We start from the raw sequence: 26,741 nt of genomic DNA, 5'->3' as shown, positions 1-26,741 counted from the left end.
TTGCTTCCTTCATTACCATTGTTACAAAACAGGCTAGGATGAAAATATAGATTTTTAGTTAAGTGCTCTTCAGTCTTGCTAAGAAAATAAATTTTGAAACATGCATCAGAAACTATGCCAAGCAACGTAATGGTGCATCTATCTATAAAGTTCAAGAATAGTGCATCTTATTATCTACATGTATGTGACTTCACAGGTTTGGGACTATGAAACAGGTGACTATGAAAAAACCCTCAAAGGACATACAGACTCTGTCCAAGACATAGCATTTGACCAGAATGGAAAACTACTAGGTAAGATTCATATTATAATATTATAGTAGTACACAAGTAGAGCCACATCACTATGAAAGAAAGATCTTCCTGTATAATGTGGTGGTTTCACAATAGTTATTGAGTCAAACTGTTAGCCATTCAGTGTGGCATAGTTTTGATTTATGGTTGATATTACAGGAGAAATGAAGTTGCCTTGGTGTTTCATTCATGTGATATGATGTTTTTAACACAAAGAGAGACACAATTTGACGGTAGAGTAACAATAACAGAGATACAACACATGCAGCAGTATCCTTTACCCAATCACAAAACATTGCTATTTGTTTATAATGCAGTAAAAAAAGGCGTCTACTGGAAAAAATTACACACAGACTTGATGATTTTAACAGCTTCAAATGTTTAATTTCCTACTTATAATCAACACGTAACTTGTCTACTTCTACACACCAACTGTATATTTGCATTTGAAGTTATCCGTGTGTAAAAAACATCATGTCTAAAGACATATTTGAACATATTTCGAACAAAGCAGAACCAGTGACATAGTGACACATTGTAGTGACATAGAACGACCAGAGTATATATTCCATATTTTTTGTTTAACTTAGCTTGTGCATGATATAATATATTCTATATTAAAGTTTGTAAACCATGTTGTTGTGTTTTCCCCTTCAGCATCATGCTCTGCAGACATGACTATAAAATTATGGGACTTCAACAGTTACGAGTGTATAAAGACAATGCATGGCCACGATCACAATGTGTCATCTGTGTGCTTCATGCCAAGTGGTGACTTCCTAGTGACATCGTCCAGGGATAAGACCATCAAGATGTGGGAAGTAGCCACAGGGTGAGTCATACTAATGAGACATCAACAGATGTAAATTATCATCTGCAATATGCCATAGTAGAGTTACCACAAACATGAGATTTCAAATTTCACCACTACTATTAAAAGCATTAGTCAGAAGCACCTTTTTGACCAGAAGTGAGGGTTCACAATAAATGAGTGCAATATATGCCCCACAGAGATTTCGTGCAGATGACCTCACCAAGGTGCACTCCAGATACGTAACCTCTGTAATAAAATTATCTATTGCCGTGTTTCACATTGTAGCATCCTTCAATTGCATTTATGTCCACATTTAAAGTCAGACCAATTTTCAAATAGCAGTGTGCCGTGGAGTTGAAACAGCATTGATTTGTACGGATTTATTTTATGCCATCTCTTAACAAAGCAACACCTCTACCTGTAACTGTAACAAACTTACCTCAACAGACTGTTGATTGCTTGTATGTTCACAGATACTGTGTTAAAACATTTACTGGCCATAGGGAATGGGTTAGGTCTGTTAAAGTCAACCCTGATGGCTCACTACTTGCTAGTTGTTCCAATGACCAGGTAGGTGTCTGGCTGTACCGGTACATTGCAAAATCAATCAAACAGGCTCGTCCACGACAAGTAACAACCTGCAAAGCATGTGCAACCACTGAGGATATACCTTTTGAACAGCTACTATTGTTGCATGATAAATGAGTATCAGTGATTAACCCCAAATAGTTCAAGCAAACCACCTGTTTGACAGTCACTCCATTTATGTTACATGTAATCTGGGCTATCACGTTATACTAGTAAATTTTGCATAATGCAGTCTTCAACTAGTTCTCAAGGACTACTTTTCACTAATTACCAGATTGTTACATTGTGTTCATGTACAGAAAGGCATTTTAGTCACTGTTTAGTTTTATATTTTTTAGTTGTCCAGCAAAATAAGCAAAAATTAGTCTTTAGCTCAAAGTTCCAGGTTTATGGTATTATGGTGAAAAATCAGATCGAAATCACTCAGAAAATTAGTAAACCAAACATCCAAGTTGGAGAAATTTTGTGAAATTATTCGCATTTTCATGGTTGTCAGTGTCCAAATATCTGCCAAATAAAGCCCTTGTTCCCAGTACACAGTATTTATCTGAAAAGTAGTTATTGAAGATATCTTTCTTATTTCTTCCCCAGACTGTTAGAGTTTGGATAGTGGCTAACAAGGAATGTAAGCTGGAGCTCCGAGAACACGAACATGTGGTAGAGTGTGTAGCATGGGCACCTGAGTCTGCTCTTCCTACAATTAATGAAGCTATTGGCTCAGAGGTGAGATACAAACTTCCGATTCACTCTCGGATGTGTTCAGAACTATCTTTCTATCCACTCACACAGTGCCTTCAAATAGTGAATGTTGTTGTTCGCATTGAAATTGTTATCAATGTATTGTCTAGTATTTCTGTTGATCAATTAACTTTGTGAACATACTTTCAGTGTGAGATTTGCCAATAATAAAGATGTCATAAGAATGTTTTGATGGCAAAGGTGATTTACAAGAAACAAAAATGTGGAAGCTGGAGTTTTTAGGCAGCAATTGTACCCAATCATGTCAAAATGTACACTTATGTGTCCATTTCTTGTGTCTGGCATATCAGTCTGTGTTTATTCGTGGTGATAATCAACATTCTGTGTAAACAAAATAACAACAGTGCAAGCCCTCATGTGATTGCTGAATGTTTTCTTGATATCATGAAAACCATAATCCAAGTCTTTCCATTTTCATGCAAAAATGATAAAACGGCTGCATGATGAAATGTTTCTGGTTTGTGAGCAATCTTTCGGGAGAACATTGGGTATAAATAATGAACTAACAGAAGTCAAGAAATTAACTTGCCAGTGATATTAGCCAAGGGATATTTTCTACTTCTGATGATATGCTTTATTCCTAGAATTTTTTTCAAATTTTTTTCTCTGAAATGAATCTTTTTCTGTCGGAATGTATTTGAAATACTTTGAATGTAATGGTGTTTTATATAATTGGTGTTTTGTTTCGTTTTTTTATTTTGCTATCAACCCAAAATGTCACTTGCCATGTTTTCCAAGTGTTCATATGTTTGCAATGTTTGTAGAAGTGTAGCTTGATATGCTGTGGACTCTAATTGTTATTTTTTGCTTTCCACAGCTCACAAATGACACTACAGTTAAAGATCAGGTATTATTTTTATTTTGCGTGACTTTTTTTTGCATGGTAGTTTTTTTTGGCAACCTTTTCTTCCTGGCTTTCCTTCTCCTAGGATGTAAAGGCTTTCCTGTCGCACACCACCCTCTTAATTACTTTCCTTTTAGATTCTGATAGAATAGACACATTTCAAGATTTGTCATGGCTTACTTAGTACTTCTTGTGTGTTAAAATCTTTCATTGAAATACGGTATGTTAGGTTATTCATTTCGTGTGATTGGTCTGTTAAATTGGAAAACGCACCATTTCATTGATTCATTGATTGTGTGTTACCATTTGTAACAGCAAAGATATTTGAAATAGAACAGAATAATTCAAAAAATCTGTAATTTATTTCTTGCATGGTGATACTGATGGATCGTAAAGTTATAAAAGTAAATTTTGACAACTGGTCACTAACGCTTGGTCTATTATATTCAAATATTTTTCTGAAAAATGTAAAAAGTAAAAATTGTAATTTGAATGGAATCAGCTGTTAAAATGCACAAAACTAGAAGAATCTGACTGTCAACATAATACACATATTGTGAATCTCATTGTATGCGTGTGAATCCCCATGGACATGACATTGACCAGAAGTACAGAATAGAACTTCCAGCTAACGTTATTCGTATGGGTTCATGTGCATACAATGAGACTTGCAGTATGTGTATTTGCATACTTTTAGTGAAGCATTCATAAGAATTTGGTTTGTTCAAGATGTGTATGTGTGATTGGGTGGCAAAGGGTGAAGCTGAAGTGAACATACTTGTGAAATCAAACCACGAATTTTACAGTATTGCTTGTTGGAGTGTGATCCACCTATCAACTATGCATACCATACAATTAATTGTGCTACATACTCAAAAGTTTGTATGAAGGCTAATATAGAAATTACAATGAAATGATTCTCAATATCAAAAATACAAATACGTATAACACCACATGGAATTCAATACATATGTTTGCCAATCCACTCCATACTTTAGCTGAAAATGGTATATATTTCATCTGAATGTTATTGTGTATTACTTCAAGCAAGATCCTAACCCGTTGGTTTTCACCGTGATCTGTGTTTTTGATTTGCTGTCTTACAAATTACTTCTATTGCTAGCAACGGCAAATGATTAATGTTGTTTGAAAATCACACTCTCAAACCGATTGGACTGAGAAAGTATACTCAAACTGATTGGTCGCAATGGGTAGTACTAGCTTACATCAGCCTAAATTGACCATATTCAAATAACGTCAATATGTAAATATGCCCTCGTTGAAATGAGCACAAGAGCGACGTAATTTACATTAGCAAATAGTATGTTGATATCTACAAACAGGCATCCTAATAACTGCCATTTGGAGCTAGGTGTAATTGTTTTGGCATTACAAGTGGTTTGTGAGACAGTTAAGCAAAAACACATCACATTTGATATGATATATATAGCCAATCACTATGGCAGTATGCATAGTTGACAGATGGATTTCACTGATACAAGCAGTATACATGTTGATATTCATCACACATCTTTCTCCCTCTCAGTAGGTCTTCTTGCTAACTCTATAATGTTATCACATTTCTAACTCTCTCTGTTTCCTCTGATAGCCTATTCAATCATTCATTTCCTGGTTCCATGTTGCACAGCAATACTATAGTTGTCAGTTTGACTCGCTGTATGTAATTACACAGTTAAACCAAGGTGACATTTTCTCTACAAAGCAAGATCATGTCTTTCAAAATTAGCCATCAGCTGAGGTAGATAACCCAGGTCATGTAGGTATTCAGCAAATTAATACAATGATGTTCAGTTTCTCTGAGATGGTATTTTGAAATATATCATCCACTTTTGGCTGAAACACTGCCCTCTAGTGGTCAGTTGTAGCTAGTATTTTGGCCATTGAAATGTCAAATACTTGCTAGTGGTTAACTACACTGCCCCCTAGTGGTCAGTTGTAACCAGTATCCTGAGATTAGGCACTGAAATATATCAAACAGTTAGTAATGGCTAACCCCGCTGCCCCTAGTGGTCAGCTGTAAGTTGTAACAATTATCCTTGAGATTGGGTATTGAAATACCAAGTACCAGTAACTAACTGACCACACTTTCCACTAGTGGTCAGTTGTAACCAGTATCTCTGACATGGTCAGTCACCGAAATGCTCGTAACATTGCCCCCTAGTGGTCAGCTTTATATATGCACCATTACCCTTGAGATTGGGCACTGGAATGCCAAATACCAGTAAATTGAATGAATATTGAACAGTCGTTAATATATACATATGCCTATCCCATACTGCAAATCTTGCTATGCTATAAGGAGCCAGGAACACCTCTCTCTGAATTCTTTATCTGTAGCATATAATTCAGTATGTGCCGGTTAACAGTATGTACCTGTTTATTTGGAAAGAACAGTCCATTAGTTTGGGAACGTGCATAATAAATAGTAACGAATATAAACAATTCATTACTATTTATGAACTGTTCATCATAATCTCCTGTATGTGTTGGTAACAAGGTCCAAGTACATCAATGGACGCTCTCTTGGCATTTCAACATTTCAAAAACCAGTGCAAGATTATTTTGAAAAGTTGATCACCGTTGTTGTGACATTCTTTCCAAATATACATGTAGTCCTGAAATGTGTAAGAAACCTGTGTGTGTACTGTGTACTGATAATAGTGGTACTTTGATTGCAGACCAAGAAAGGTCGGAATAGTCCATTCCTGATATCAGGATCTCGTGACAAGACTATCAAGTTATGGGATATCAGTGCTGGAGTCTGTGTCATGTCACTGGTAAGACTGTTAACTTACTCAGTCTCTCAGATTTAAACCCCGATGTTAGAATCCCATGGACTTGGATTACTTGTATCTTATTAGTGGAGCAACAATGATTAGATAGGGCCATTCTTTTGTTCCAGACTAACTTATTCTATAGTTGTGCCAGACAACTATTATATCGTTCACATCCAAATTTTAGTCCTAATTGCACATGGGCCTTTAACAAAGTCTGTACACCCGCACGGATGACATAGTCTAACCATCTTTACTATAACTTGTTATTAAACCTGTAAGTTTGTAGGTACAGAAATTAGTTGCCCTGTTGACATCTACCAACTATCGAAACTGATGTATAGAAAGAAACTGACCAATTGATATGTTTGTTGCTATACCAACTGACCAATTGATATGTTTGTTGCTATACCAACTGACCAATTGATATGTTCATACATTTTCTGCATCGACAGACATTAGTTGTCCCATTGACACCACCTAGCCCTAAAAACTGAATTACTAAAAGATCATACAAACATTTTGAATTTAAGAAGTACAACAGTATCATGAGTATGTCACTTTTTTGAGTCATGTCAATTTTACCAACCTTTTTGCAAAAATATTCAACAATTATACTAATTGGTTGAAAACAGGGGTCACTCACTGTATACATGTTTCCATGGTAACAATTTGTGTAAAGAGGTCATCAGAACTCATCAAATTGGGCTTACACGAGTAAAAATTGTGATTTTTCCGTCAAGGTGGGACATGACAACTGGGTGCGTGGCGTCTTGTTCCATCCGGCAGGCAAGTACATAGTGAGTGCAGCTGATGATAAGACTCTACGGATATGGGACTATAAGAATAAACGATGCATGAAGACGCTAGAAGCACATCAGCATTTTGTCACTTCCCTTGGTAAGTACACATTGTAGTAGTGAACCCTCTTGTGCCCTCTCTCCTATCTTTTCAAATATTCCATTAATTTTAGAGCTTTTCATCACATGTATAGACATGTGGTTTTGCACCCCTTTTATCTATACTTTCGCAGCCATCCAATGTAAACTAGAATGTGTTCATTTCAGGGAAAGAGTTTGAAATAGGGTATGTTCCTTCCAAATATTTTTGGCATAATGTTTCTACCTCCAATTTCAATCTGCAAGGCAAGTTTGAATTCAGTATACCTCTCAAATTAAGATACATTATGTCATTCCGGCCTTCATTAGTAGATAATAGGTTTCCTCAACACATTGTATGTGACAGACTATCATCCGAAATGATGCTATCATTTTGGTATCTGCTCAGTAATGCATAGAGGGTAGCATTTTTGGTTGAAAAGAATGCTTAATAGGTTTTGATGTACTACATCTTGGTGTCACACCCTACTGATGTGCTGTCTTTGGGTCACAGGTCATATGGGGGTCATAGGGGTCACAGGTCATAGGTCACTGTTGAACCAAATATACTATAGTGATATTGTTGATCTCTTTCGTAGATTTCCACAGGAGTGCGCCATTCGTTATCACCGGCAGTGTTGACCTGACCGTCAAAGTGTGGGAGTGCCGTTGATGCTGGCTATCACAACTCAAGACGAAAAGAAATAGAAGATGTTATACCAAGAAGCAGAACTTTGGACCATTGCAACGTGAAGCAAAATTCCCAGTGAAGTTATACCCACATATGGCATATCTGTTACAATGATAAATATTCTACGAATTTAAAAAAAAAAAGACATTGCTTCTCTAGTCATTGTTTTATATATGTGTATATGCCGTATTGGTGGAACTGTGAAAAATGAATATTGATAAAAATATATTGTGACAGAACTGTTTTGCCATGTTTTTTGAATGTAGTGGAGCTAAACAAAAACTACAGAAGAGAGTAGAAGCTACTGGAAACTGTAACTCTAAAGCCATGGAGTTTGTAGGACAGATTCTTGTATTTATCCTTCTAGCCTCTTGCTCTTAAAATATGTATTTCTAACTCGACAAAAAAAGAAAAGAAGTTAAATACAATACCCTGTAAATTCTTGGTGAGGGTGGGGTGCTAGCTAACAAGTCATAATTTTGAAAAAAATGAATGTGCTTTGGTCATGTATAAAATGTGAACCATTGCATTGGCAGCTTATGAATTGAAAAACAGTACTTATAGCTTATCACACTAATACTAAAAGTATACTTGAAACAATGCTATTATCAATAAAGTATTTGCTGTAAGTAAGCACAGAGATGTCTTGGAACTTCGGCTACTTTCGCAAATCAGTGGATTTTTAGTTATCAACAAACACATAGAATTCATTGAAGGAAGTCTACATTATTACAACAGATTGTAACTTACCAACCGAGTGTTTGTGTCGTCACTGTCAACCGATTGCATATCTAGCAACTTCACTGCTGTTACAAAAAACTACAAAACTTAGAGGTTTCAGCCAATGATCAGGGAAGTTACACTTGATAAAGGTCACACTTACACAGGTCCAGCAGTCCTTGGAACGTTGTCCGTCACAATAACTGTAAACAGGTCATTCATAACTCGGTGCTCAATTTTTACAGATTTAGGTTGTCAAGATTTCGCTGTCTGAAATATACCAGCTTTACCTTGAAGAATTTGTGGAAAGAAATAGGATCATTAGTGTGTGTTTCAGGTATATTACACACTGAGTTTATTGTTGAAACTCTTCGGCAAATCTTGCGCAAGTAAGTCATAATTATTCACTTGCCATGCACAACATAGTAGATAAACGTCAACACTTAGAGTCAGCAGACTTCAACCACGTGATTGAAATTTTTGTATATATATATTAATCTTATAAAATTTGAAGAATGACAACAAAATATGAAATGAATTTTTTTTTTTAAGTCGCACAAAAGATACCATTTACATAATACAAATAGATGATCTTACAGTAAACAACCCATTCCGAGTTTTGAGTTAGAAGTTGTCGACCTTTTACCCATAATGTTAGGTGGTACGATAATGGACCCCCTAGTACCATGTAAAATATCACAGCAAGTAGCAAGAATTGAGAAATGTAAATTGGTAGATGATCTGATAAGGGTGTGTATTTCATCTTTACCTAATGATGACTACAGTGAAAATTCAGAAGTTCAAGTTTGTATCCCTTGAAAATAATTGATGATCATGCCCTTACAGCAGTGACGTCCTTCCTTACTTCATACAAATATCGTAACACAACCCAGAAGTATTTATATTACTACCATTTTCAAGCCAGGTTTTTTAAAAGAGTGTAATGACTGATTGACTTTACTGTGTGTGCATTGCAAATCAATTTTCAATTTGTCCTTTCAACCACAAAACTAACAAATGCACTATCGATATATCTGATCAGTATAAAAATCTGTTGCAATCAATTACAAAAATTTGAAAATTCTAAGCGGGTGCTTTAAATTATGACAAACGTCCATGGCAGTCCAGAGGAGGAAATTTGACCATAGCAGTATTCCAGTAATTGCTGTCTATTCTCTTCATGTAGTTCCCAATATTATACCAGTACCATGGCCAGCCACTGAGTAAATTAAATATATATTTTGGCCCACATTGTGCAAAGTAAAGCAAGATACTGTAGATCATAGTACATAGAACATATTTATTGTTTTTTTTGTGTAAGGTGACAAAGCAGAGAGTTTAAGTAGACAAAATAATACCAGAGAATTGTTAATATGAAGATAGTTGATGATTGTAGTGTCTCTGTATGTTGTACTAAAGTTGTCACAGGTATTACTCTGGCAGGTCTCAGTCCAAGTATTGTAAAGTTTTATTGGCCATGAGGAAAGTAGAAATGATATGATTGGTTAGTAGAGGTACACCTCTCCAATCAGCTGTCGTGATAGTAAATTTTAAGGCCATGACACCTGCACAGAAATGTTAGGTTCTCAACACAAATTACATGTTAATGTATAGGTGCTTCTTTTTTTTTTTTGAATGTGTAAATTAGTACAATTATTGAAAATTTTTCCTGTGATACAAAGCAAAGCATGATGATGTTTCATTTATGAGAAAAAGCATTCTATTTTTCTGGTAGTTGTAGAGACATGTTAATTCATCAATTATTGCACCTGGTAAACATGTTGGTGTGCTATTGGTTGAATGCCGGTGCACCTGGTAAAATGTCATGACGTGTGGTATATACCATTGGTCATGTCTTGGTGCACTAGGTGTATAGTGAAGCTGTAGCCTTTCCATTGGCCATGGCTCTTTGTGAAATATGAAGTAGTATATTAGTAGTCATATTTCAGTACACCTGGTAATATATGAAGTGGTGTGGTGTATCATTGGTCATGTTTCATTGTACCAGGTGTACAGTGAAGATGTTGCCATTCTATTCGTCACTGCTCAATGTATTACATTAGTCATATTTCAGCACACCTGGTAACATATGAGGTAGTGTGCACCAGGTGTACAGTGAAGTTGTTGCCATTCAATTGGCCACTGCTCCTTGTGAAATATGAGTAATTGTCACATTTAAGTACATCTGGTAATGTATGAAGTAGTGTGGTATACCATTGGTCATATTTCAGTGCACCAGGTGTATATAGTAAAGACGTTGCCGTTCCATTGGCCACTGCTCCATTTTATTAAATTAGTCATATTTTAGTACACCTGGTTAAATATGAAGCATGTCACATATACTACTGGTCATATTTCAGTCAAATTTTAAGGCAAATATCATGATATGAAGTAGTTATTTGCCATTCCATTAGTTTCAGTACAACTGATGAAATATGAATCAGTGGTATGCTATTGGTCATAATCCCCCCCCCCCTTCCCATGCACCTGGTGAACTGCCAAAATGCTTGGTAGGCCATTGGTCATATTTCAGATTTAAGAGAATTGTTCCCACCAGTAGTATCTGCACCATTCAGTGTATGTACGTAAGCCTTGTTACTCTTCTTTATCAATGTATGCGTAAGTGAGAGAATTCTCCTCTCTGTTGTGTCATCAACTCAATAGATGTGATTGTTAACTTGTTGACAAAAGTTGCATCGAGTCTTTGTAGACTGATATAGACAAGAGATGAACCCCGTACAGCTCCCCTTTACAATTGTAAACATGGTACTCTCTATTCAATGTTCTATGTATATTTCTTCAGACTGAAAAAAACAAAACCCAGTAGACATTCACCCATACTGAAAATAGCGTCTCTTTTGATGTAGAAAGTACCTACATTTGATCTTTGTGAAACGTGCTAGCTTGTAACTTGCAAAAAACCTTGCCCACCTCTATTACTCTCCTAATGGACTCTCCCCACTCAATTAGGTTGCTGGGATGAATCTACATTTAGTCATAAAGTGGGTGGTGGGGGGGGGGGGGGTGCTGCTGTTTGAATGCTTCCAAATCTGTCACCTTGTACATTTGCTATATAATCTTTCAGTGTATTTATCTAACATCCTGCTCACCCCTACATTTGTTGAAGGGGTTCTGCACTGTCCAAGAAAACAATAGGGTTGCACCATTTATTGTGAGAATGTAGGGATGGGCAGGCTTTAAATTTTGTGTAAAATGTTTTGAGTACTTGTTATAAGGTGCGCAGAATACATAACAGTTGCAGGAAACAGTTTGGATTACGAGTATTATTTTCTGTCAATTTTGCCATTTGTATATTTTTCATTCAGTCAAATTTTTTTAAAGAATAATTTTTGGTTTATGTAACTTTTAAACATTCACTGACACATAAATGCACACACACACATACACACACTGACACACACACAGATACACATTTAGTAAAGCATAAGTGGTTACTCTTCCAACCCTTCATCCACACAAGTGGTAATCAGCAAATGTTAGAAAATATGTAGGCAAATTCTAATAGAATAAGTCATCGTCTCTCATTTCATGGATGTAAACCGTATCAAAATAAAAGAAAAAAGTAAAAGAAAACACGTCCAGAGGTATTTCTTGTTCATTTTAGTTCACAGTGCATGTGACCTGCCCCTGAAATAACTTTAAAGTTATGAATAGTCCCAATCCGTTTTGCTAGATATAACAGTAATTTCAATCCGTTTTGCTAGATATAACTGAACTCTTCATAATATGTAAATTAGGATATTAATATGTAGATTAACATGTAGATCTGAAGAGTGATTGGTTAACATGGCTGAGTGCATCATATTCATCAGAAGCACCATTTGCTGAGGTGTGATTCGTTCCAACTTTTTAGGAGAGAAAAAAAGTAGTGCGACAGTGTCCCATCACCAAAACTAACTTGTCATTGTATTGTTGAGCTATCACTTAGCCTCTTCATGCTTTCAAAGTAAAACATAGTCTAGTCTTTAAGATTTTGATATGTCCTGCCACCCTATCAGCCACCAATTTGTGTGAAGAAAGGTCGACACGACATATCTTGTAGTCTAAACCCACTGCTGTCAGAATTCTAGGTACCGGGTAACCACACATAGTTAGCCTCCCTCTGTTGATCCATCAAACGAAATACTTGTTGGCATGATACACAGTGAATACTGATATATTTGCTGTTGTGTCAAGAACATATGGTATAAGCCTTGGGCAACAACACTGTCATGACATGCATGATTTCTATAATGGAAAAAAAATGACCCTTATAGTAACCCGAGTGTCAAAAGGGAAGTGGTAAAATGTTTATTTCCACCAAAGTAAGAACTAAAAACCCCATGCTAACTTCTTGTTATTTATTGATGTGAGTTTTCCGTAATTTTAACCATTAAATGTCCTGGCTTCAGCATTGTGTTGATGTATGAACTGTCCTCACCATGTAATCAACCACTCTCAATACATTTCAGTAGAAACCAACTGTTCTGCTAATACATTTCAGTAGAAATTGACGACTCTGAATACATTTCAGTAGAAACCAACCGTTCTGCTTATACATTTCAGTAGAAATGGACCACTCTGAATATATTTCAGTAGAAATCAACCCTTCTGCTTATACATTTCATGAGAAATTGACCACTCTGAATACATTTCAGTAGAACCTTACTATATCTTTCCGAGTGGGTACTGGGGATCATTGCTTTAGGAGCTTGTTCTATTTACATTTATGCTTGAGAATTTTCTTTTCTCTATCAAACAGGGGCAAATGTCAAGGAAAGACCAGAAACACTTATGATGATATTTTTCAGTCATGTATTTCAAGGATGACTTGTGTGCTGGCAATGATCGATGACAAAACAGGAAATCAAGATGTTTAATTCACACAGTGATCAGAAATACAGTCTTGACTTTCTTAGATTCAATAGTTGCACTAAGAATCATACAATTTGAAAAGTGTCAACTGGATTGAGAGAGTGGTTTGGAATTGATATTATTTGACAATTTGCCTTTTGAGCTGAGACTATTTACAAAAGTTAAGTTTTTTTTTCCCCTATTTAAAAAATTGATATAGGCTATTTCTTTGACATCTGTTAAGCATTGGTGATGTTTCTATTCAGCATAACAATGCATTTTAGAGATGTTGTTAGCTTAGGGTCAGATGTTGTTACCATTTTAACTAGTACCTAAATAGATCTATGTATGCTACGTTATCACACATCTGGGTGTTTTTAATAAAAGTAACATTGCCATACCAGTTTAATAGAACAGCATAGACAGGAGAATCCAGAAGAAAAAACAAACGGGGTGACTCGATGTTCTGTTAATTATATGCTCAGACCCCTTATTTTACATTGTGGTCTGAGATACAGAACAAGAGCCCTGCACCCAAATGAAACAACAGCCCTGCACCCCATCACTGGCATGATGTATAATGTAGAATAACAAATGCTGAGGTTGTCAGTGGCCAAATCATTAAACCACTGGCTTCTTACCCCTACACTTGGGGTTCAAGCCTTGGTCAGGGTTTGATTCATTTTGTCATGTTGTAAATAAAAAAGAGTGTCATTCAGTTTGACTCTACTGAACAACACAATTTTCCTTCTGCATTAACACTTGAACCCATGAGGGTTGGCCCAACTTCTTAGGAGACCATTTTATTGAAAACCAGAAATGTTTCCTGGCTCTGGAATCATATTTTGTGGTAGTCCCTGACAACTCTAGATCATTAAACCATGTACAATAATAGCTGAAGATTTAAGCAAAATATACTAGGTAAATTACATATGCTCTGAGTTCAAAATTACCACAGGATCTATGGTTTGTCACACTCTGCCAGATGTAATAATGCATACCTGACCGTTAAACAGTCCGATGACCGATTTGTTTGTTGTTGTTATGACATTGCTGATTCTAGTGATTGTGTACATAATATAGCCATGACAGTTTCACTGCATAACAAAATCAATGTGAAGGTGAAACTCTTATCAGACAGTATATCATACATACAACAACAGTTGGTATTCAACTGTAAATGACCACAGCTGTCTAAATGTCAGTCCACTTACATTACCTTCATTTAAGTTTACACATATCAGTGACCTTGACTTTAGATTGTTATCAATCCCATGTTCACCTGGTTGTACAGCCTATGTCTAGTATGACAGCTGTTACAGTGAGATTGTTAAAGTTTCTATCGGGTTTAAAACACCTTGTCTATACCCTGGCTTGTACCAACTTTGAAATATGGAAGTTCTGTGGTTCTAGAACTTCACCTACCTGATTTTAGTTGTTGTCATGGTTACCACCTGTGTGTTCCCAGGGCCAGATAGATAAATATGACCGAGTCGGAGCAACCTCCCCCCACTCAAAATGTTACTCTCAAAAGTAGGTACATAAATTATGGATGGTGTACAGTGCTAAGCTAAGAACTATATTTGATACTGGGTTACTTTAGGTTGCTGTGCTACTATAAGCTTTAAGGGAGATAGTTCACCTTAATATAAAACAGTAGGTTATGACACCTATAGCTCCTCTATCAATGTCAGGTCAAGGTAGTTCAAAGGTCAAGTGCAGCTGTTCCCACATCACAGTACAACACCACTGGATTCCATAGTACTTTAATACCATTCCAAATAATCTTGCCAAATTTTGAATTTAATTGTGTTACTAATTTCCTATGTAGCAAATCACACAAGTTGGTTATATAAACAGTGGGTGTATTTTTTAAAGGTGAAGTTATGATTTACGTCGTAAACCTAATGTTCTTTGCACTTTTCTTTCATTATGCTGTCATTGTCACAACTGTAATTTTACAAGTAGATAAACGCAAAGCTTCGAGTTTTGAGAATATTACAAAGGGAAGAGATATTTGTTAAGAAATTGCAGATCATTTAAAGTACTATTTTATTGTTTTCCCCATACAAATTATAACCAAAATGAATTAATTACATCAGGGGGTTGCTGTTCTGTATTGAGTCATCAAAGATGATGACTTGATGATGTTACCATAAAACTGATAAATTTACAAACAGGGTTCAAAAAGGGTTGTCTCCATGAGAAAAAAAAAGATGTATTGTTCTATCATCTCAATCCATCTTTCTTTCTTTTTTTTAATATTTCCAAATTCTTATTAATACATTTGCTGCTGAGCCTGATTTGCTGTATGTTTTGCACAACTTTCTGAAGAATGTACATTCTGTATAATTTTTTATGTGTGTGATATTTTATTTTTTTCTTTTGTGAGAGTTTGTTTCCTGCAAATGTTGTTCTTACATACAAGTTATGAATGACTACATGAAGGCATAAATGTATCCAAGTTAATGTTTCTGATGCCGTGTGTCTTGTAATTCTGACTCAGTCTTGTACCAAGTTTAGAACTCAATTAGTTTGTCTAGCTTGTTCATGGCTGTGACTTAGTCTGTCTAGCTATAAGTATTAAGTCAATATTAAAAAAAATAAATGGGATTTTTCATCAGTTTTGGCTCTCCTGTTTTGTTATGATTGCTGGATGCAGTAAATACTGTGGCAGAACACATAGGGCACAAATGCCAGTGTGGTGTACTCTTGTTGTTGTTGTTACTTGATGTGGTGTTATTGCCCAGACCACTGTGTTGTTACTTGATGTGGTGTTACTGCCCAGACTGCTGTGTTGTTGTTGTTGTTACTTGATGTGGTGTTACTGTCGAGACTGCTGTGTTGTTGTTACTTGATGTGGTGTTATTGCCCAGACTGTTGTGTTGTTACTGGATGTGGTGTTACTGCCCAGACTGTTGTGTTGTTGTTATTGGATGCAGTGTTATGCCCAGACTGTTGTGTTGTTGTTGTTACTGGATGTGGTGTTACTGCCCAGACCTATTGTTACTTGATGTGGTGTTACTGCCCAGACCGATGTGTTGTTACTGTCCAGACCGATGTTTTGTTACTGGATGTGGTGTTACTACCCAGACTGATGTGTTGTTACTGAATGTGGTGTTACTGCCCAGACTGTTGTGTTGTTACTGGATGTGGTGTTACTGCCCAGACCGATGTGTTGTTACTGTCCAGACCGATGTATTGTTACTTGATGTGGTGTTACTGCCCAGACTGTTGTGTTGTTACTGGATGTGGTGTTACTTCCCAGACTGATGTGTTGTTACTGCCCAGACTGATGTGTTGTTACTGCCCAGACTGATGTGTTGTTACTGCCCAGACTGATGTGTTGTTACTGCCCAGACTGATGTGTTGTTACTGGATGTGGTGTTACTGCCCAGACTGTTGTGTTGTTACTGGATGTGGTGTTACTTCCCAGACTGATGTGTTGTTACTGAATGTGGTGTTACTGCCCAGACTGTTGTGTTGTTACTGGATGTGGTGTTACTACCCAGACTGATGTGTTGTGTTGTGTTGTGTTGTGTTGTGTTGTGTTGTGTTGTGTTGTGTTGTGTTGTTACTGGATACAATAGTGCACGTGAAATCACACAAGATTTACTAAATCACATTGTGCCGGCTACTGTGACCAATTTCAAAGTAAACACAAGAAATGGAACTCGAACGACCAGCTGGTAACACTAATAGAACAACTACTCTCATAAGACTCCCACCCATATGATTGTCATGTTTGTAGCATATATTGATGTATGATCTGTCACTGGAAATAAGAGGTGAAAAGTGTGCATATTTGGCAGTGTCCATACTCGTCTTAACTTTGGGCAGAATTATTTCCAGAATTATTTCCACTTTGGCTTACATTGACATGACACAACAGTTACCATTTTCATGGGTGATTGGATTTGACATAAACAGTGGGAAGGTTCAACCTTGCAGCCCAGTATGTTAAACAGCTTGTAATACCCCACTTTGACTTTGCAAAGCACTGTGCTTCTATGTAGCAGCTATTTTGTAGTTATTTTCCGGTATATATTCCCAAACTAAGACTAACTCTTGCCAAGATATGATTGTGTATCATCACGTGTTCTTTTGTTTGTTCACATTGATTGTGTTGGGGATGGTGTCCCTGAACCAGGTAGAACGAAATCAAAAATAGGTCTACCACTAAATATATAGCTTAGAGGCTTGTCCTGACTTTTTAGTTTGGATAGCAGTTTGAATAGCTTAAAGAGAGTAAAACCACAAACACTCTCTGGGCAACTACATATACTATTTTCTTATTAATATATAGTTTAACTTATGGTTGCCGTTGCTCTTAGCAACACAGCAGTCATCGAGGAATTTCGTCATCCCAAGAAAACAAGCGAGAGCAGGTGGGCACTGGACTCTATCGAGGTCATTTTTAATATTTTTATGATGAAATAAAATGTCCTCGAAATAGGGTGCAAGGTCCAGTGGTTCTCTTTGTTGGAAGATCAACCTGACATTGGGTTCAGATGTTATATATATAGCTGCTACAGGTAATCGGTCTAGAAGTTGGAGTTGCAACGATTAGAAGCAAGTGGTGTCAAAATTGTGATCCTCTAACTTTGATGACAGACATCGCTGCATTTTCTATTGTGTCGATAAATAGATGAACAGCGTCATTTGTTATCATTAGACCAGGCTGACTGCAATGGTAATATTGTGCTTTGGATATTGAGAGAAGATATACCGAAAACCGCCAAGAATCCACAGGAGTGACAGGAAGACTGACATTACATATAAAGCCAAAATGGTTTGCGTGATCACCACAAAATCTTTGCGATTTCTGATAATCGGGTTATCCATGTTAATGGTGGTAGCTTATGCGTTTCCAAGTCAACGCATCCATGAAGAGAAACAAGGAAATGTTGAGAGTTATGAAACTTCAAATATGGCAGACGACACAAAATTTCATAAACCTCAAACCAGTATTGAAGGTTCCAGAATCGAAGTTCCCAAATCGAGTATCGATGGTGACAGCAGAAAAGTGGACGATATTCTGACTTTGGAACCAGAAAATGGCGTGTGGAAGCAGCGATATCTCACATGTGACTCGTATACAACCTGTTAAACTGCAATGTTCCAACCATGGCGTCAATGTTTCCCAAACGAGCTTGACAATTGTTTACAAGAACTTGGTAGACGTAGAAGGACTAATAGACAGACTATTCGTCGGTACTTTGGATACTTTTTGACTTCAATATATGATTTATTTTCCAAAGATGTTACTGCTTTCAGGCAAGGAAAATACGTGTGGCGGGGGGGGGGGGGGGGGTATCACTTCGAGCTTGCGTCATAGTGCGAAGTAAACTAACATCAATGAACACTTTTAATCTATGCATATCTCACGAGAGAAATCGATTTTTGATTTTCAATTTTTTAACGACGAGCACCGTTTTTTTGTGTGTATTTTATGTACTTGCTGTAACTGAAACATAATATTTGTTAGTTAAACTTTGTTTTTTGTCAGAAACCAACAATATAGTCACCGATATCTAAACGAGTTTTACATGTCAGATTAGAAGTCGATTTTACCCATAATTAGTACAGTAACTGGTTGAAATTGTGATCCCGTTTTGGCCTCTGAGTGTAGGGTGCAGACCCGAAAATCAATTTGTTTGGATTTATTGTACCATAATGTGTGTACAGCTATACAAATATCCAAAGATGATTCAATACTTTGCAGGTTGTACGATATTACGAGTGAGTCAATTATTGCCAAAAAAAAACAGTTTCAGAAAACATCCGTTTTGCAGCTAGTATGCGTATGGCTTTAACATGGGATCCGTCTTGTGAATATAATATGTCTCCCAAACTGTACCCCCATTAGATTCTATAGGATGTGTATTTGTAGCTAAGTTGATAAATTGTTTGTGTTTGAAAACAGCAAACCAATACTTACTTCGCCTATTGTGGAACAGTTTAGTAAACATATATAATCACCAGGCGAACACAATCAATGTTCGAAACCAAGCATTCACAATGCTCACAGATGCAGACCGAGTTCAGAGGAACACAAATGGCTCAGGCTTTATCGAACCTCAAGCAATCAGGGGCAGACAGACAGACAGGCAGACAGGCAGACAGACAGACAGACAGACAGACAGACAGACAGACAGACAGACAGACAGACAGACAGACAGACAGACAGACAGACAGACAGACAGACAGACTACGGAATAGAAATCAGATTTACCCAGCTTTCACGTGTAATGATCCATAGCTGACGTCAGTGCATCTCCAAGTGAAGATGCTAGATTTCATATAAAAGAACTTGAAGTGATAACAGGTTATTTAGGTCAGATTCTTATTTGGTCAAAAGTCAGTTTAAAACGACACAATATCAACCTCTGAGTTTTCTTACTTAGGGACTGGTCAGTTTCTCCAGCCGGGGGGTGGGGGTGGCGGTGGATTCTTAAATCGGGCCGGCAATAACTCACTGACCCCCCTATCTGTAAAGCCAAAAACAGGCTAACCCCCCCATCACTTAATTCTAAAACATGATGACCCCCCCCTCCCCATATATATATATATATATATATATATATATATATATATATATATATATATATATATATATATATATATATATATATATATATATATATATATAATATTCACATGACAGGTAGTTTTTGATCCATCCCCCATCACAATCCAAAGCACAATGCCCTCCCCCCATCCACAATTTTCAAAACAGCATGACACCCCCCCCCCTGCCAATTTCAAAAACAGGGTGACCCCCTACAAATCCACCCCCAGGCCGAAGAAACTGACCGGTCCCTTAGTGTAATTTAGTTGCTCTGCTTTTTTCTCTGTCGTTTTCTGAACTAATTCATAAACAGTACCATTTATTCATTATCAGTACAAAGGTGCATGACAAAATTAAGACACCACATGACAAAATTAAGCACAACACCTGCTCATCTACTTTAAATTCAAAGGAACTTTTGTCATGTCGACAAATCCTTCAAATTTTATAGGGACGTATGTAAAACGTGGGGTTTGCATCAAATTGTGAAGAAAGTTTTCTGTTATTATTTTATTGCTTTGAAGTGGCCATATGGATGAGGATTGGTATTTATTTAAAATTGTTTTTTAAATTAAAAATCCAAAATAAATACCAAATCCTCATCCATATGATCACTTTAAATGTTATTTCCCCAATTTCCTTCTATTTCAATAGCGTTAAGGTAAGATAAAATTGAAATGAACGCAACATATTTTGAAGATATATTGACACATGACAATTTAAAGTGTTCTTCTTTGCATCAAAACACGTATGTACTTCTGTTGAACGAGCAGAACGCAGTGCTATCTATGCTAAATTTAGCTATTTGTTTAAATTTATGCCTCCGGTGAAGGTGTGGTAGTCAACCACCATCTGTCCACGTAAACAACTCACTCTTTCGTATCTCCGAAAGGAGACAGTCTTTCTATTCAACATTACTGTGTTTTTTAATATTGTTTTTTTTTTGCCTTCAACTTTATCACAATCGTCGATGACTTTTCAAGGATTTTGATGGAGATTTTGCAGAAACGCCGGAAATGTGTGAGTGTATACGTTTGTATTCTCAATCCAACCAGCGAACATTTCATTTTTGTAATTGTTCCACACGCACCTGTAGTGTTTGTTGTATGTTGAATTCGTGGTTATGTTAGCGATTCTATTATTCATTACTTTATTTCATTGTAGTATACGCAAAATCACAGATAGATGGACCCATTTAATTGCATTATTTTATTTTCCCAAAAGAAATTGGTGAAAGGGTCTCTACAGAGAGAGAGAGAGAGAGAGAGAGAGAGAGAGAGAGAGAGAGAGAGAGAGAGAGAGAGAGAGAGAGAGAGAGAGAGAGAGAGAGAGAGAGAGAGAGAGAGAGAGAGAGAGAGAGAATCCACTGTGTTCTGAGGTAGATCCGATTAAGTACATTATTTGTTCGCTAGAAGTTGGGAGAGAGGTTACAGAAGAAACCAGTTAAATTTGAAAATTAAAATTGAAAATTAAAATTAAAATTAAAATTGAAACACTATTGGTACATGTAGTCCAATGGAGTGAAAAAGTACACATTGTTACAATTTACTATAATGGTTTATCAGCGATCTGCTAAGATGATATCAGCTCAGGCAAAGAAATAGTATCCAAAATGGTTAAAATGTTGTCACGCCAGGTGATGAAAAGGAACAGTGTTTGTAAGATTTTTACCGGGCAAGAAGTGATTTCCTTTGTAAAGTGTTTCGGGGTTACAAGGAAAGCTTACTAAACAAAGTAGCTTTTACTATTTGGAAGTTGCAAATATCTCATGTGACCAGAATACACACACTTTGAGAGTGGGAGAGACAGTGGAACGGTGTGGATGATGTCTTTTCAATGACTAACAATTCTTTGTACGTATAGTTGACTGCTTTAATGCTCTGTAAGTTGTATTTTGAACTAGTAATGGTAACTGCATCGAGTGTGTATTTTGGTTACAGTATGCCCGATGAAACACCGCAACAAAACCATATACTCGTACACGTCTTCATTTGTGAAATAACACGTCATTCTTAAAACAAAAGTTATATTACAAATTCTTATTGCAAAGAACAATATGTTAATAAAGGGAGCTTAGTGCATTTTAAAGAACAAACTTTAATACGAGGACTATCGGGACAAGTTATGATCGCTTCATGTTCACTGAATAGGTGGATTTAATTTGTGACAAAATTACAACAGTGTTCGTATTTTGGCAGCTATCGGATATATATGAATAGTTGTCATGGTGACACGGTCGTTTGATTGAATCACATGATCTTATTTCTTACCCCCAATCTGCCAGGGTACCCATAATGGGAATTGTATTATAATCACCACTCATGTCCATGTCTGTTGTATTGTGTGTTTTTTGGTTTATTTATTTATTTATTTATTTATTTTTTGTGATGCATATTGTGTTGTCTTGTGTGCTGTGATGTGCTGTGCTGTGCTATGGTGTTTAGTATTGTTGTTTTGTCCAGTTGTGTTGTGTTGTGTTGTGATGCGTTGTGTTTGTTTAATTGTTGTGTTGTGTTCTGTTGTGTTGTTGTTTTGTTTTGTGATGTGTTGTGATCACACGAATCTAGAATTTGAAGAACGTTTCGTTTATTAAAAATAAAACTATTTGTTTCCATTTTTGTCCTTGATTATAAAGTTACACATTATTGAATATTTCATCTTTCAACTGCACACAAAATTATTGTGTGTTTTATTTTTCTTGTATGACAACAGTATATATAAACAGTTCATTAGTGAACTTACCCATCGTCGTCAGTCCTCTACAGGAAAGCTACCTCGCGTAGCTCCCCCTAATTACTGAACCCCCAACGGGCATTCCCGGAGAGGCTGTGGTCTATGTCCGTCTATGTACAACCATTTCTCAGAAACCCACAACTCAATTTCGACCTATTTATTTTGTTGTGGGGAAGGAAAACGGGACTTAGGAGTATTCCACTTGCTAGACAATTCATCCTAGGAGATGAACAACCGTTGGTGTTATTAAATTTGTTATGTGTTATAATTATTTGTTAAAGTGTAAAAAAGAATATCGAGGAGTGGGGACATTTTTGAAATTTATCACTTACTACAAAACTATAAGCTTATCAATGGATGTAAACTAAGACCCTTGAAACAGTCATGTAATTTTTTTTTGTGAAGGACTTTATCGATTGCAATAAGCTAAATAACCTCTCTACGGCAACTTTTATGCCCGGCTCACATCATAATAAATGTTTTCTATTTTTGTCGCGTCATCGGAAAAATATGCATTGGTTTGCGGAACTGACTTTGTCATATATTCAAAACATTAATATACAAATATAATAACATATTTTTGAACTTAAAAACCTAATTTCTTATCTATCTTTCAATCTGATATTTTCCAAAAATATATACTGACTACTGTCCACGGTTAAACCTAAAATTGATTCTGTGCTGACAAAGAACTTTGTACGAATTTTTCTCTGGCAATTTTGAAAGATCTACACGTTCTGCGAGTTATTTTGTGACATAAAAAGTGAGGAAGGAGCGGAGGCTTTTTTTTCATTTTGGCCTTGTTTGCTTCGTGACAATATATTTTGCATTCATACATTGACAGATGGTAACACTCACCACCCTGCTGTTATGGAGTTACCTACCGATTGCGTCGCCGGAAGTCGGAATACCTACAAAAGGAGGCCAAGAAGTCATTACAGGTGATTTCTTTAGTCGTATTTGTAGGAATGACTTCATCTCATTTGTGTTGAAAGAAGTGCTGGTAGGGAGTAAGTTGTTGACAGACAGACAGACAGACAGACAGACAGACAGACAGACAGACAGGCAGGCAGGCAGGCAGGCAGGCAGGCAGGCAGGCAGACAGACAGACAGACAGACAGACAGACAGACAGACAGACAGACAGACAGACAGACAGCCATGGCTACAGCAGTACTGACTCTAAGAAGTTCAGTTGTGCTAACAACATAAGCTCTATGATTAAATGATCTTGCAGATTGTTCTGGTAACAGTTATGATAATATCGCCTTTGGGAAAACTGCAACACAGAGTTCGACTTTCAATCATTCCGATGCATCTCGGGCTGTTGATGGTTGGAAAACTACCGTGTGGAGTGATGGTCCAACTTGTGCATCAACTTTACGAGAAACTAACCCATGGTGGTTAGTGGACTTGGGCGAAACCTTCAATGTCTATAAGATCGTTATTACAAATAGACTAGATTGTTGCTGTAAGTATCAACTGGTCATTCACTATGGCGGAGACCGAGCTTTCAGTTTACTAAGATAGAAACACACACTAATAAGGGGTGGACCATTTGATATTCTGGGGGGGGGGGGCTTGGAAGATTTCGGGGGAAAAAAAGATGCCAAATGCATTTGCTTGAAAACAAATCCGGATATGAGTGGGTGATGGAAAAAAAAAAGATGGACCACTGCTGCTTGAAAAAAAAAATGTCTTGGCAGGGAAATGATGCACAGGTTTGAGTATACTGTTCGTACCTCTCCAACCAGGACACTTGTCAATTCATGACAAACAGTTTCAAACACATGTCAGGGACCAGTCAGTTTCGTTAGACTGTGGTACATATATATATTTGTTCTTGTCTCTGTTCCTTTCATAAATGGTTTAAATATTACTTCATGTAAGGGTTCAAACATAACTATACATAAAATTATACATATAATACATGTATTACCTAGCTACCACACTAGTTACAGAACATGCCATGTAAGTGTTTGGCTGTTTCACAATCAGTGCTTCATTTATCTTGCACTTTGGGGCAAAAGTGAACTTGAAGGATTTGTAATGGTAATCTTCACACTATTGGATAGTTTATAAAAGAACTTAATCTAAATTGTTCTAGTCTCTTCAGTATGTATTTGTCAGAAGGGATGATATACTTCCTATTTTTTACTCTCTGTATTACCCTGTGCGAAAACCCAACAGTAAATTGTGGCAACAAATGTAGGTGTTCAACATTCACGTAAAACAAATCCGGATATCTCAAAGAAGCGAAGAAAAAAAAGTTGCCAGCATAGGCGAAGGAGAAAAAGAATAATTCTCAGGCAAGCAGGTGGGAAAAAAATAATGACTCTCCACCAATCTTCCAAGCCCCCCCCCCCGATATCGAATGGTCTACCCCTAAATATAAAACTATCCGTGTGGTAGATTGTACAGTCAAGTGGGTGATAGTTAGTGGGTGATAGCGGTACTTTGGTTGTGTGGATATAATCACCCTGTAATCAATTCTCTAAAAGTGTAAACTACAAGCGTATGTAATAAGTCAAACCACTCTATCAACATTCAATGTAGCTTAAATCAGCATATCGTAATAAGTTTTGTTTGTGCTCACACCACTACAGTAGTCTGGGGTTTATGTCACTATCTTAGTTAGCTAGCTGAAAGCTTGGATTCCTCTGTCGTACTGCAAACTTGCAGAACGGAAAGCAAGCTATGGGCAAACTTAGATGTACTAAAACTATATTGCTGCAATATGTTCATGTAAGCTAGCAACGGATATTTATGTAATTACACACTCACAACAGGGTGGCGTTTCTGAGAGCAGGTTTTTCTCAAATGATGGCACATTCAACCTCGTTCACTGTCTTGGTACAGGGTGGTTTATCTCCACTTAACCAAAGCACTGCTATCACTCGATTCTGACTAATGAAGAGTCCAACGTAGTGGTCTGAGGTTTGATGGTATTTGGTGGATGAAACAGCGACGTACAGCTAAAAAAATGTGATATATGCATAATAATCAACGAATTAATTCTGATATACGCTTACAGCTGAGAAACTCGATGGCGCTGTTGCTAGAGTTGGGAGCGCATCGGAGGATTTGACGAAAAACCAGATATGTGGAACACCCATCGTGTCTGCAGATGGACTAGCTTCGTATATATTCATCTGTCGCATAGATACCATTTCTGGGCGATGGGTGAGCATTCAGCTAGAGAACACGGATACTTCTTTGACGCTTTGTGAAGTACAGGTCTTCGCGCCAAGGAAAGGTAAAGTAAACTCTCTAATGAAACTCTCTCTCTCTCTCTCTCTCTCTCTCTCTCTCTCTCTCTCTCTCTCTCTCTCTCTCTCTCTCTCTCTCTCTCTCTCTCTCTCTCTCTCTCTCTCTCTCTCTCTCTCTCTCTCTGGGTTGGATCTGTCTGTCTGTCTGTCTGTCTGTCTGTCTGTCTGTCTGTCTGTCTGTCTGTCTGTCTGTCTGTCTGTCTGTCTGTCTCTGTCTCTGTGTGTGTCTCTCTCTCTCTGGGTTGGATCTGTCTGTCTGTCTGTCGGTCTGTCTGTCTGTCTCTGTCTCTCTCTCTGTCTCTCTCTCTGTCTCTCTCTCTCTGTCTCTCTCTCTCTCTGTCTCTCTCTCTCTCTCTCTGGGTTGGATCTGTCTGTCTGTCTGTCTGTCTGTCTGTCTGTCTGTCTGTCTGTCTCTGTCTCTGTGTGTGTGTCTCTCTCTCTGGGTTGGATCTGTCTGTCTGTCTGTCTGTCTGTCTGTCTGTCTGTCTGTCTGTCTGTCTGTCTGTCTGTCTGTCTCTGTCTCTGTCTCTCTCTCTCTCTGTCTCTCTGTCTCTCTCTGTCTCTCTCTGTCTGTCTCTCTCTGTCTCTGTCTCTCTCTCTCTCTCTCTCTCTCTCTCTCTCTCTCTCTCTCTCTCTCTCTCTCTCTCTCTCTCTCTCTCTCTCTCTCTCTCTCTCTCTCTCTCTCTCTCTCTCTCTCTTTGTTTGACCCCGAAACTAAATGATAAATATCCATATTATAACAATTCACTCTTAATCCCTCTCCAGATTGTAACAGTATTAGACACAAAAATTTGGCTCTAGGGAGTTCTTTGACCAATACAATCAGTGCATTTCGTGACAAGGGATCCATGGTTGACGGCCGACGCATGTCGACATGTTCTATTGTTCTACTTGAGGGACGTACACACCATATAAATGTGAACCTTGCGGATAC

The 26,741-nt window shown here is 37.2% G+C and overlaps 1 protein-coding gene across 2 annotated transcripts in view; it reads left to right on the top strand.

Annotated features, from left to right (window-relative positions):
* The window catches only part of LOC144449595 (lissencephaly-1 homolog), a 33,464-nt gene extending 21,305 nt beyond the window's left edge, over positions 1-12,159 (top strand). Inside the window, exons 5-12 of one of the 2 annotated variants that reach the window (XM_078140160.1) lie at positions 197-293; positions 951-1,125; positions 1,581-1,677; positions 2,287-2,418; positions 3,272-3,301; positions 5,998-6,096; positions 6,837-6,993; positions 7,571-12,159. In XM_078140160.1, the coding sequence (XP_077996286.1) occupies positions 197-293; positions 951-1,125; positions 1,581-1,677; positions 2,287-2,418; positions 3,272-3,301; positions 5,998-6,096; positions 6,837-6,993; positions 7,571-7,644 (861 nt within the window). In that variant the 3' untranslated portion in view covers positions 7,645-12,159. The remainder of the gene's footprint in view (positions 1-196; positions 294-950; positions 1,126-1,580; positions 1,678-2,286; positions 2,419-3,271; positions 3,302-5,997; positions 6,097-6,836; positions 6,994-7,570) is intronic. The other variant, XM_078140161.1, reaches the window with a different exon arrangement.
* Positions 12,160-26,741: the final 14,582 nt, after the last annotated feature.

The sequence above is a fragment of the Glandiceps talaboti genome, chromosome 18 (genome assembly GCF_964340395.1).
Source record: "Glandiceps talaboti chromosome 18, keGlaTala1.1, whole genome shotgun sequence".
Classification (NCBI taxonomy): domain Eukaryota; kingdom Metazoa; phylum Hemichordata; class Enteropneusta; family Spengelidae; genus Glandiceps; species Glandiceps talaboti.
Note: the sequence above shows the minus strand (reverse complement) of the source record. Positions and strands in the feature narration are given on the sequence as shown.